Genomic DNA, 13,709 nt, shown 5'->3' on the forward strand with positions numbered 1-13,709 from the left:
ACATTCATGCATTCTTTAATTCATCACACAAATAGGGGGATAACTACCAAGGTAGCCCAGGAGGGGTGGTGGAGGAGAGAAGCACCAGGAGGGGTGGTGGAGGAGGGAAGGACAAGGCCACACAGCACTTTAAAAGTTTAAAACTTATTGAATGCCAGCCTTCTGTTGCTTGGGCAATCCTCTGGGGTGGAGTGGCTGGATGGCCGGAGGCCCCCCACCGCGTTCTTGGGCGTCTGGGTGAGGAGGCTATGGAATTTGGGGAGGAGGGTGGTTGGTTACACAGGGGCTGTAGCAGCGGTCTGTGCTCCTGCTGCCTTTCCTGCAGCTCAACCATATGCTGGAGCATGTAGGTTTGATCCTCCAGCAGCCTCAGCATTGAATCCTGCCTCCTCTCATCATGCTGCCGCCACCTTTCAGCTTCAGCCCTCTCTTCAGGCCGCCACTTACTCTCTTCAGCCCACCACCTCTCCTCCCGGTCATTTTGTGCTTTCCTGCACTCTGACGTTGTCTGCCTCCACGCATTCGTCTGTGCTCTGTCAGTGTGGGAGGACAGCATGAGCTCAGAGAACATTTCATCGTGAGTGCGTTTTTTTCGCCTTCTAATCTTCGCTAGCTTCTGGGAAGCAGAAGATCCTGTGATCCTTGAAACACATGCAGCTGGTGGAGAAAAAAAAAGGGATAGTGGTATTTTAAAAGACACATTTTATAGAACAATGGGTACACTCTTTCACAGTAAATCTTGCTGTTAACATTACATACATAGCACATGTGCTTTTGTTCCAAGGTCGCATTTTGCCTCTCCCCAGCGTGTGGCTAGCCCCTACCCTCTCCCCGCGGCTAACAGCGGGGAACATTTCTGTTCAGCCACAGGCAAACAGCCCAGCAGGAACGGGCACCTCTGAATGTCCCCTTAAGAAAAGCACCCTATTTCAACCAGGTGACCATGAATTATATCACTCTCCTGAGGATAACACAGAGAGATAAAGAACGGATGTTGTTTGAACGCCAGCAAACATACACTGCAATGCTTTGTTCTACAATGATTCCCGAGTATGTGCTACTGGCCTGGTGTGGTAAAGTGTCCTACCGTGGTGGGTGGAATAAGGCTGCCCTTCCCAGAAACCTTTTGCAAAGGCTTTGGGAGTATATCCAGGAGAGCCACGAATGCCAGGGCAAATTAATCATTAAACATGCTTGCTTTTAAACCATGTATGGTATTTTAAAAGGTACACTCACCAGAGGTCCCTTCTCCACCTGGCGAATCCGGGAGGCAGCCTTGGGTGGGTTCGGGGGGGACTGGCTCCAGGTCCAGGGTTAGAAACAGTTCCTGGCTGTCGGGAAAACTGGTTTCTCCACTTGCTTGCTGTGAACTATCTACAACCTCATCATCATCATCTTCCTCATCCCCAAAACCTGCTTCCGTGTTGCCTCCATCTCCATTGAAGGAGTCAAACAACACGGGCGGGGTACTGGTGGCTGAACCCCCTAAAATGGCATGCAGCTCATCATAGAAGCGGCATGTCTGGGGCTTGGACCCGGAGCGGCCGTTTGCCTCTCTGGTTTTCTGGTAGGCTTGCCTCCGCTCCTTAAGTTTCAAGCGGCACTGCTTCGGGTCCCTGTTATGGCCTCTGTCCTTCATGCCCTGGGAGATTTTGACAAATGTTTTGGCATTTCGAAAACTGGAACGGAGTTCTGATAGCACGGATTCCTCTCCCCATACAGCGATCAGATCCCATACCTCCTGTTCGGTCCATGCTGGAGCTCTTTTGCGATTCTGGGACTCCATCATGGTCACCTCTGCTGATGAGCTCTGCATGGTCACCTGCAGCTTGCTATGCTGACCAAACAGGAAATTGAAATTCAAAAGTTCGCAGGCCTTTTCCTGTCTACCTGGCCAGTGCATCTGAGTTGAGAGTGCTGTCCAGAGCGGTCACAATGGAGCACTCTGGGATAGCTCCAGGAGGTCAGTACCGTCTAATTGCATCCACAGTACCCCAAATTTGACTCAGCAAGGCCGATTTCAGCACTAATCCCATTGTCGGGGGTGGAGTAAGGAAATCGATTTTAAGAGCCCTTTAAGTTGAAAAAAGGGCTTCGTCGTGTGGATGGGTTCAGGGTTAAATCAATTTTAACGCTGCTAAATTCAACCTCAACTCCTAGTGTAGACCAGGGCATAGTACAGATGCGGCCTCAGTTTCCCCTAGTATAAAACTGGGACAGTATTGCTCTCTTGTCTCACCAGGGCATGGTGAGGATTTCAGTGAGAGGATCCTGGTTTGCAGAAGAGCTAAGCTTGCACAACTTCAGCTGAGATTGATGGGAGATTCATTCAGGCCCTACTACTCTGTTGAGAATAGATCCTTTCTGGGCGTACTATCTGAGCACCTGCACATTAGAATGGGTAACGCTGGGAAGAGGAAAGGTGCTATGCAAAGGCTTAAAATCAATGCTATTATCTCACTACCTCATCTAAGATTGTCGTAAGTTCCTCCCCCCCTTCACAAAACTTCCCCGAACAGGTAAGACGGGAAAAATTTTTCCTTTGCAGAGCGGTATGGGTTTGATTCCAATCAGATTAGACTCCTACCTTCAGCCAGCCCAGCCCTAAACCCTACAGATCAGCCAATTTGATAAGGGGGGAGGGATGGACGGGGAGGACTAGAAGCAAAAACCGGATTTAGATAAGCCAAAAGATGGCAGGAGCTGGGTTGGCTTATCTAAATACATTTGGTTGGCTAACCAGGCCCATGCATCTTGGGGGGGTGAACACCAACAACCGAAGGGGATCGTGCAGGGTGGCAGAACTAGGAGAAATCTGGCGAGGAAACAGCTCCTGCAGGGAAGATGCATCAGGCTGTGGACCTCAGGGCAGGGGTGCCGGTCCCATCACCTGGCTCATTGCCAACTGGACTAGACAAGACACTGGAGAGCGGAGTGCAACCAGCAGCCCATCCCCTTCATTCACAGCGGCCCTGCTGCTGGGGTGGTACAAGGCCTCTCCAGGGACCGGGTGCAGTGGCATGCACACTGCAAGTTTGGAGGAAATGGCTGCAGGTGCTTGTCAGCACTAGCACCGGGTAGGTTCTCAACAAGGCCTCTCCCAGGGCCTGGTAAGAGGAATGCTTGTCCTCAGGCCTTCCCGCTGGCAAAGGGGAGAATGCAGAGGTTGCTCCATGGCTCTCTTGCTCTGCCTCACCCACTTAGACAGGATGCGACACTGCCAGGCAAACGGAGGGGAGAAGAAACCTATTCACAGGGCTCCAGGAGGAGGGGAAGCCTTGTGAGACCCTGCACTTCCCTAGCACCTTTCATCAGATCTCTGTACAAAGGTTAAGGCACTGTCACCGCAGCCCTGCTGGAAGGGAAATATTAGTCTCCTCTTTAGCAGATGGGGGAAACTGAGGCACATGACAACGTCAAGCCTACAGTCTGAAACGTGCCCAGGGATTTGGGGTGCTCCACTTGAGACACACCAGGCCAGCCTGTCCAAAGAGCTCAGCCCCCAGCATCTCCCACATGCTGAGTGGTCTGGTTTTGCAAATCTGCCCTAGGAGCCTAAATGTGAGCTGAACTCTTTTGAAAATCTGGCCTAGACAACCTGGCGTTCAGAGTAGAGGCCAACAGGAATTGGAGATGCTCACTGCCTCTGAAGATCAGTCCCTTGGTGTCTCAAAATGGGCCTCCAAAAACAGAGGCATTCAAAGTTAGTGGCTACTCTTCAAAATTGAGGCCAGGGTCTAACAGGCCAAACTCTCACTGATTTTGAGGGGAGCTTCTCCCGTAGAAAGGACTGCGTAAGGCTGCAGGACTGAGCTCAATGCAGTAAAAACACATCTGCAATTGCTGAGCAGGCTGTGGATTGGGCCCCGCCCTAGCGTTGTAACCAGAGCAGCATCCGCCCATTTCCACATCCTTCACAAACACTCACCCGAAACGTGATGGTGGTGACAGACAAATCACGGCACGCACATTACATCCAGCCAGATGCAGCCAATGCTGATAGCACATTTATCAGTGACTGGGGCTATTCATCAGAAAGGGGCAGCAATAATCCAAGGCAGCCTAGTCAAATCTGAAGACGCACAGAAATCCCTAAGCCAGGCAGAAAGTGTCTGTCTGAGTCACGTGTGACAGAAATGCCAAGGGTGACTCATCAACTGGAAAAAAAAGGAAAAGGTTCTAAAGTTCAAATAACACGTTGAGAAAAGCCACAAGTCTCTGTAGCTCATGAGCCACCAAGAGGGAGAGCAAACAATGTCTGTTCCCTGGTCATCAAAGCGCCAGAGTCCAAGGGGACAGATCCTGCAAGGTGCTGAGAGCATGCAGAAAAATGCCAAGCATCCTCAATTCCCACCAGCTTCAACGGGGCCTGAAGGCACTCAGCGCCTGGCAGGATCCAGGGCTTAAATGACGGCTTAGATCGGCAGGAGAGGATGTCACGTTGAAACCATATGTTACTATGAAATTAACTAGAACAAATTCCCTTTGATTGCCTACGGAATGAAACGGCAAAACTGAACCGGATGAAAACTGAAAATAAAAGCCTGCTAGAAAAGGGAACTGAAATCCCCAAATGACTGAGTTCAGCGCTGGGAAACAGGCCTCTAAAAAAGGGAACCTCAGATAGCCAAAAGAGAACTAAGAGAAGCCCAGGTCGATGCAATGAGCGTGCTGCCAAGAGAAACACCAAAAATAAATGAAGCTACTGGGAATGGAGCTGAACCTCAGCTGCAAACCCCAGGGGATAACTAAGGGCTTGTCTACACTTAAAACACTACAGTGGCACAGCTGTAGCACTTCAGTGTAGACACTACCTCTGCTGACAGCAGGGATTGGCCTGTTGGCATAGGTAATCCACCTCCCCAAGAGGCAGTACCTAGGTCAACGGAAGAATTCTTGCATTGACCCAGTGCTGCGTACACCAGGACTTAGGTCGGCTTAACAACGCTGCTCAGAGGTTTCACACCCCGACCAATGTCGTTAACCTGACCTACTTTTCTAGCGCAGACCAGGCCTCAGACAACAACCACATAGTTATTGCAGATCAGAGGGGGATCTTGAGAGCATATGGCAGACTCTGCATTCATTACATCCTCCTTGTTCCCCAAGGAAGGACAGGTGACAGCAACTCCCAGTGCGCTCCCCCAGGGTTTTCCATCAGGGCAGGGCAGCTTTCGAAACCACCAGCAGTCGGCTGTGCCAAGAAACTGCCTAACTGTCCTGACAAGAGCCCTTGGCTCTTTTGGCGGAGCTGCCCCATGCCAGCCTCCCTACAGCAGGGGGATTGGGGCTGCTTTGGCCTGCCACAATTCCTCCCTTGAGTGGACTTTCTGCCCTACGTGCTATACCTGCAGGAGCCACTCTACACCCCCGGCTGAATCCAGCCTTACGTCTACGCCTACCCCCAGGTTTCTTGGGAGACAAGCCACCACAAGCAATCCGTTCCTTCTATTGGCTTCAGATTGCTGGCTGGGAAACACTCATTCCCACAAGAGGGAAAGAGTACTACAAGTTAAATGCCTGAATGCAGATCAGGCCAGACAAGTTTTATCAAGTACCAGGCTGAACAAGCCAAAACATTGCCATCCACCCAGGAACAAACAAACTCACCCAGCCGGGAGATCTGATAAAAGCAGTGGGACAGCTGGCAACACTAACTGCAAGGCAGTACCCGTCAGTGCAGAGATAGCCTTATCTCCTCAGCTGCCAAGATGGGACACGCATCCCCATCTACTACACAACAGCAGTGCAAGTGCCCGTGGAGGCCTGTTCTCTGTTCCTGAGCCTGCATGTAGCCCCTTAGTACAGCACAGGGGCATCTCTATGACTCACTGCATCTTGTTAAAACAAGGGAGTGAATAGTCACTGAACAGCTCCATGGTACCAGCTCCCTGTGGATCAGGGACCAGAAATTACTAAAACATGCTGCCATCTAATCTGGACACAGACTACATGACATCAGATTACCCCGCTGCAGTAACAGAGCACAGTGGCTACGGGAGATTGAAACAGCAGAGGGGAAGGCAGGAAGCTGGGGGCCACCGAACCCCACCTTGCTGTACCAGCCAAAGGGCAGGGGGAAAGGAGGGGCTGTGCCAGGGGGCGGGCCCTCTGTTTTTAGCAGGGGAGCGGGTTGTGCTGCTCCACTGGCACTCACCTCATTTTAACCCCTGCCATAGCACCAGCAAGGAAAGGCCCCAGTGGGAAGAAACAAAGCACAAGCTGTTGGGAAAGGAATAAACAGCCCCGGGGCTACTTAGATGGTAAGCTGGTTGGGGCAGGGACCATCTCTTTGTGTTGTGTTTGCACAGAGCCTGGCACAGCGGGGTCCTGGGCCAAGGCTGGGGCTCCTAGGTGATACAGATAAGAAATCAGAACAGGAAGCGTACAGGCTGAAATGATTTCTAGGCTGTGCCAGCATCGTTCGAAGTACAGTACGGTGTCATGGAGATTTTGTGGCGCGAGGGTTTAATTGGCACAGAGACTGTGTTCGTACAGCACCTTGCACAACGGGGTGCAGGCTAGGAGTGGGGCTGCTAGGCACCATGGCAATACAAATAAATAATCGTATTAATCATGGGCCAGATCCTTCTCGGCTGTGAACCAGTGTGGCTCCACTGACAGCAGCAGAGTTATGGTGCTTTACCCCAGCTGCAGATCTGGCCCTACATTTGTGGCTAGGGAGGATTTATAGTTTGTCATGCTCTTGGGGATCCCCCAGCTTTAGGTGTCACCTGAGATATAAACCAACAGATTCCATCACTCTCACCCCCACCCCCAACTCACGGGGGGGGGCACCCCACTACTCACAGCGTCATAGGGCTTAAGGCCAGAAGGGACCACCAGATCATCTAGTGCGACCTCCTGTAAATCATGGACCACCAACACCACCCACCACCCGCACACTAGACACAACAATTACTCACCTATCCCCGCTCACACAGAGCGACCCTTTTTGGGGGTTGCTAGGGCAGGTAGGAACAGACACCCCCATGTCACAGCTCCCCTGGGAGCAGCTGAAGGAATAGCAGCTTGCTTGCTGGGAAATACAAAGGGCTTCTAGTTCTGATTGGGCCAGCTGCCGGAGAGCCTACGCAGGAAACACCATGCACATGGACACACAAACTACAGCTGCCCCAGAAGGCCTCCGCGGGAGATTCACTCAAAGTCCTGCCTGGGGGGCTGGAGGGGGTCTAGGATAAATATGGTCCACAACAGTTCTCCAAAGGCAGGAAGCTGGGGGCCACCGAACCCCACCTGGAGAGAAGCGTGCACCTATGCAGGTACATTTCAGGTCTCTCCTCCTTTAAGGCTTCTCTGCCTTTTTTTTTTTTTTTTTTTGTGCCCCACGCCCAGCTCTCTTGCATCCCCCAGCTGCTGGGCTGCTTCCTCTTCAGCCAGCAGCCACACCCCCGCTGTCCCTTAGCAGCAGGCAGCCAGGGCTGCAGCTGGCAGCATGTGGCAAATGGAAGGGGGCGAGGCTCTAGTGCAGCCAGGATAGATAGTGCCGGCAGCAGCGGAACAGCCTCCTCCAGCTGCTTCCCAGTCCTGACTTAGGCCAGGCCTGAAGTTTCTCAGGGAGCCTCGGGCAGGATAGCAGGTATGGGATTTTCAGCTGGGGCCAAGGACTGCCAGTCAAACTCAAACTAGCCCTGTATCAGATGCACAGCTGAGACCGTATTCGAGCAATGGGGCATTTAGAGGCGGTAACTCCTAGGACCTCCCTTAGCTCCATGTTAAAGCCAGACTGCATAGGTCTGACTTTCCAAGCTTCCCAGACGGCTGTGGGACTAGCATCCCCAAGAGTAGCTTTGCTATTTCACACTTGATTGCCACCGCGACCCGTAGAGGTATTTACCATCCAGCCCCGGTGAGTCACTGCGCTTGGTTTTCTTATGCTGCTCTGTAACTTCCACCTTGGAGGTTGTACTCTGTGCTAGGGCCAGACTTTGCTCATGGAATATGCTTTTTCAATAGGAATTCCCCCCCACACCCTCCCCCCATCACCCTTTATGGCAAAAATGGATAGCAATAAATCAAAGAAATGCATTTAACCTCTCTTCTACTTCCCCCCTTCTCCAACCCCTCCCTCCCCTCTCTGGCAGTGGCAGGGATGAAAGCCATGACTCAAGCCATCTGGTTTCTAACAGAGAATCCATTTCATCTTTTCAATAGCCTCCCTCTGCCTTTATCATTTGCCGTGGGCACTTCACCAGCAGAGCATTTGTCCCAACTGGGGCCTCCAATCCTGCAAGCTGCTCCGTGCTTCAGCAACTTCAATGAGGTTCCCCTGGCAGGATCCAGGCCTGGCTTTGTACACAGGATTTCTGCTCTTAAAAGAGGCTCACTTAGCCCTCGTGAACACCTGCGCTTCTCCGCTTAACCTGACAAGAGTTTCACCCTCCCCGTTTCGTTTCTGGTTTAGAGGAACACAACCCATCCCTGCTCCTCAGTCTCCAGGCCGAGTCTGTGATCTGGGCTTTCAACAAGTCTCCTTGCTGTACTCTTCAGCCTGTTACTATCTCTTTGTTACCATGTTAAAGTCTTCCATCCTTCGTAAAGCTCACTAACTCTCGCCCCTCTGCAAGAGCAAATTCAATTGTCCTCTTTCCCACTGTATGCACCATCTTCTCCTAGAGTACGCGGCTGAGAGGCAGAAAGAAGGGTACTGACGGGGATTCTTCAAAGGCACCAGGGGACCCCTTGGGCGGATGACTCGGCGGGAGGGTTTGCACAGGAGAGGGGGAGAGCAGATGCTGATGTTCACCTCCAAAGGCCCATAACATTCATTTCCTCTGCTTCCCTGTCTCTCTGGCCCATCTGCTGCTAGGATACTTCTCTGAAAAGGTTTTCAATCCAGAGATCTGAAAGCACTTTAAGAAAGGCGATAAGTGTAATTATCTCATCTAGGCACAGAGAGGGGAAATGGCTTGCCCAAAGTCACCCAGCAGGACAGTAGCAGCTCCTGATTCCCAGGCCAGTTCCCTAGCTACTCAGCAGACTCATGCTAGTATGACTGCAGCATGGTTTCCCTGATCACAAGGGACCCATCATCCTACAGTAAAAAGGAACCTGCTGCATTAAGAATTTACAGTGTGGAAGAAAAGGGACTGGACAGCTTCGGAACATGCTCCTTATTGCACATCAGTCCCCTAGGAGCTGCTGACAGAAACTCCTATTAGACTAACAGGGAAAAGCCTGAAACCTTCAACTCGGTCGCTGGCTCTTAAATAGCAACCCTCCACGGGGAAAAGCATTGAAAACTCTTCCAGAGGTGGGGCACAGCCGAGGTCAGGGAATAGTGGGGCTTCAAATCCAGAAGACTGTGTAAAACGCATGGGCAGAGGTGATGTCAGAAGAGGAGATGCTGGCTCTGTTTCAAGGGAAAGTGGCAGCAGCAACTCAGCTAGAAATCCAGGAACCGTCTGCTGCAGTCAGCTAAAGGAGGCAAATGGCAAGAGAACAAAGGCACAGCAGTACAGCGTCTGCAAAAGTGAGTGGTACAGCATAACGCATCACAGATCAAGGAGTAACCTAGCTGGTAAAACAGAATCCACCCTTACAGGCTACAGCTGAAGATCTAGCACCCAGTGTGGTGAAATGCTTGGTAGGAGGTGTCAGAAGATGGCGACAAGCAATACTGCTTGGATTGTACATAGACAACTATTCAAAACCAAAAGAGCCTGTGGGTGGGGCAGGGGGAGAGGAAGGACTGATGTGTTCCCGGGGAGATGCACAGATAAACCACAGCTGAGCCCTGGCTGCTAGAACTTTCTTCCACATGATCTTTGGAGTCAGCTGAGGAAATCCCAGATGCAAACATTCTCTTTCTTTCTGATTGCTGTGCATGTAATCCTGCGGGTCTGTGATTCAACTGCACAACTTCACAGATCTTTCAAAACTGACGAACATTCAATCGCCTTTCTCCTGCCTTCCCACCACTGCCCTCTGCTGGATGGAAAGCATCAGAGCTGCTCAAAGCTGTGCGCCCTGCTCCCGCCATCAGTCCTAACTCTCAAGTATTTTCTCTGTTCCTACTAGTGCACAAACAACAAAGTGCTCCAGTTTGCATGTGGTGACATCCCCGGCTAGCAACCGCAAGCCAATGGTTATACATCATAATACTAGTTTGTAAGAGGGAATGTTTTCTGGGTTGGAGTTAGTAATAATATGGAGCTTTTCCGCTCATCATCAGTTCAAATCTGGTCCAGGAGAGCACTGGTTGAGAGGCATGGCTGTCCTAACGACCTGTGCACACTTGAGCAAAGCAGTAATGCCAAAATGCTAAAGCTAGAGACGATCAACAGCCTATCAGATATGGACTTGAACCGATGTGATCCCTGCACCAAGAGTGTCAGTAAATTTGAGCTGCATAGACAGAAGCATCACCTCATGGAGCAGGGAGAGGATACACCCTTTCTATAAAGCTCCGATGTAACTGTATCTAGAATACCAGGTTCCACTCTGGATACCATAAAGATGTAAAAGATCCTCAGAAATGCAACAAGAGGCATAAGGGGCCCAAAAGACTGACTCATAAGGAAAAATTACACTAGCTAATGTATAACGTACTGGAACCCAGTTGCGGGGAGGATATGGCAGCTGTCAGGTATCTGTGAAGGGCATAATAAGGGAGAAATGGTGCAATGGTGTAATGGGATAAAATTAAGAAAATATGAAGGTTGAACACCAGGAACTACTTCCTAACAATAAGGCAGATTAGTCTCCTTCGTGGCTAGAGGCATTTAAGATCAGCCTGACAGAATGTGAGAACAGTGGGGTGAGACAGACTAAATGTGACCTAATAGGTCATTTCCCTCTCTAGCACCTGTGGGCCCAATTCTGCAGGCACTTTCACAGGAATCACCGTACCCCTCTGTAATCCCATACACGAGTAAATTGGCTCTGTGGGAGCCTGTGGGATTGGACTTTTATAACTGAATGGACCAGGTAGGATTACTGGATTCTTCTTAGTGCTACAGGTGGTTCTTCAAGTCCCGACATGCTGGTGAGCGGAGATGATGCTCGGAGTACCCCAGCCCATACTGTGCAGTATCCGTTCTACAACTAAGCTGAGGTCTTTACTTTCCAAAGTCATCAAGTTGGCATCTTTCGCCAGCATGACATTTTTTTAAAAAGGCACTGTGTAGAGAATGTTCCGTCCAAGACCACAAGAGCCCAGAAAATACAACCAGCACTTACTAAGTGTCATAATCAGAGCCATACTGGATTATTGAAGCAGTAAGGACACATTGAATTTGATTTGGTTTTTTTCCAGGATTTTTCCCAGCAGCTGTTCAAACAAGGAGGAAAAAGTACATTCCAAATTAAAAGAGAAAGGAATGCTGTTTAATGATGTATCCAGCCACTTTAAAGTAAACCAGGACGGGAAGCAGCTCACATTCCGGTTTTTATATTTTTAAACCTTCATTTCCTACAACGAGCTCTCACTCTTTACAGTAAATTAAATGTAAGAGAACTGCAGTGAGACTGAAGACCTCAAAAAATTCAAAGGGAAAGGGAAACCATTCACTTAAAAAACTCAGTTTGAAAATTTTATACTTAATAGGTTACAAATAATTTTTGTTAAGGGGAAAGGGGAGGAGAAAAGAATGTCTCCCTCATTCTGCTTCTTTTACACATTTGGCAGCATTTTGTGGGCAGTCAGTTTCAGTTTTCCCTCTCTATATTCAATCAGTTGTGGATTTAACTTCCTTGTGTGTCTCCACAGAAACAGAAGGAAAATACTGAGATAGAAAAATGTCCTCAGAAAGCCAGTTTCCAGGGGAACTCAGGCAAGTTTAGTAGCTGAAATTACTGCTAACTCACTTTAAGTTGATTAGATTTCAGGTCAGTATCCCTTTAAGCTTCCAGCAGCATCTGTGACTCAGCCCCTTGCACATACATTACAGTAGATGTCATTTTACAGCCCTGCAGATGGTGTGAACTCTAATATCTTAATATTCAGGCTCAGTGTGGCCAAACTGGCATTGCTCCTGGAGTGTGTACTTTAAATAAACCAGAGGAAGGAAATGCTAAAGCTGCACCTGCATCATTTCAGATCTGTGCAATAAGTAACACACAATGTTTTCTGAGCCCAAGAGAGAGGAGAGGGTACATTAGCTATGAGTGGTTCAACTGGCAGCCTGTGGTCCAAATCCAGCCCATGGGATGATTCTGTACAGCCCCACATGATTTTGCTCTACAAGATGGGATCCTCCATGCAGCATCACCTCACACACACACACTGTACTGCATGATCATGCTGTATGGAGGTCACCATTTTGTAAAGCAAAATAGCATCCTCTGCAAAGTGTGACCTCGCACATTAAATGTGAGGTCAAACCACATAGAGGATGCCATTTTACTTTTGTATGTTGCCTGTGGAAGTGCCACACAGCTATGCCTGCGGCCCACATCACTAAAAAGATTGGCCTACCAGCAACCAGAGACATTGAGAACAAATATTGGAATTGCCCTTTTGGATCAAACATGATGTCAAACCACTCCAATACCTTGCCTCTAAAATTTCTACCAGAATTCTTCTTAATAAAGCAGTGAAAAAAAGAAGAACCAGTTGTCGATTTATTTAGACTTCAGCACGAGGTTACTAAAGAAGCAAAGCAGTCATTGGATAAGGGGTAAAATATAGTCCTGGTTAAAAACCTGACTAAGAGCCAGAAAGCAAGGATTAGGATTAAATTATTGATTTTCATCATGGCAGAAGGTTAACAGTGGGGCACCTCAAAATTCTGTACTAGGTCCTTTATTGTTTAATATTTTTATTGATGGTCTAGAAATGGGGTGAGAAGTGAGGTAGCAACACTGGCGGATGACAAAGTTATTTAGGTTTCAGAGTAGCAGCCGTGTTAGTCTGTATCTGCAAAAAGGAGTACTTCTGGCACCTTAGAGACTAACAAATTTATTTGAGCATAAGCTTTCGTGAGCTACAGCTCACTTCATCGGATGCATGTAGTGGAAAATACAGTGGGGAGATTTTATATACACAGATAACATGAAATAATGGGTGTTATCATACAGACTGTAACAAGAGAGATTAGGTAAGGTGAGCTATTACCAGCAGGAGAGCGGGGTGGTGGGGGGGAGAGAAGGAACCTTTTGTAGTGATAATCAAGGTGGGCCATTTCCAGCAGTTGCCAAGAATGTGTGAGGAACCGGGGGTGGTGGGGGGGAACGGAATAAACATGGGGAAATAGTTTTACTTTGTGTAATGACACATCCACTCCCAGTCTTTATTCAAGCCTAGTTTAATTGTATCCAATTTGAAAATTAATTCCAATTCAGCAGTCTCTCGCTGAAGTCTGTTTTTGAAGTTTTTTTGTTGAAGAATTGCAACTTTTAGGTCTGTAATTGAGTGACCAAAGAGATTGAAGTGTTCTCCAACTGGTTTTTGAATGTTATAATTCTTGACGTCTAGTTTGTGTCCATTTATTCTTTTACGTAGAGACTGTCCAGTTTGGCCAATGTACATGGCAGAGGGGCATTGCTGGCGCATGATGGCATATATCACATTGGCAGATGTGCAGGTGAACGAGCCTCTAATAGTGTGGCTGATGTGATTAGGCCCTATGATGGTGTCCCCTGAACAGATATGTGGACAGTTGGCAACAGGCTTTGTTGCAAGGAAAGTTATTTAGGTTAGTCAGGACCAGAGAGCTAACCAAGCTAGATGAATGAGCAAACAAACT

At 49.0% G+C, this 13,709-nt stretch overlaps 1 protein-coding gene across 3 annotated transcripts in view; it reads right to left on the bottom strand.

The window, feature by feature from the left end:
- Window positions 1-13,709, bottom strand: part of LOC140903857 (uncharacterized) — a 15,502-nt gene continuing 1,793 nt past the window's right edge. The window contains exons 1-2 of one of the 3 annotated variants that reach the window (XR_012156355.1): window positions 3,929-4,351; window positions 1-657 (exon numbers count right to left, since the gene is read on the bottom strand). Coding sequence is in view for 1 of the 3 variants with exons in the window: in XM_073325766.1 (XP_073181867.1) it covers window positions 44-657; window positions 1,237-1,639 (1,017 nt within the window). In the remaining 2 variants the exon portion in view is untranslated. Of the gene's footprint in view, window positions 658-1,236; window positions 1,722-3,928; window positions 4,352-13,709 lie in introns of those variants that run through there. The other 2 variants (XM_073325766.1, XR_012156353.1) reach the window with 2 other exon arrangements.

This window comes from Lepidochelys kempii, chromosome 1, assembly GCF_965140265.1.
Source record: "Lepidochelys kempii isolate rLepKem1 chromosome 1, rLepKem1.hap2, whole genome shotgun sequence".
NCBI classification, from domain to species: Eukaryota; Metazoa; Chordata; order Testudines; family Cheloniidae; genus Lepidochelys; species Lepidochelys kempii.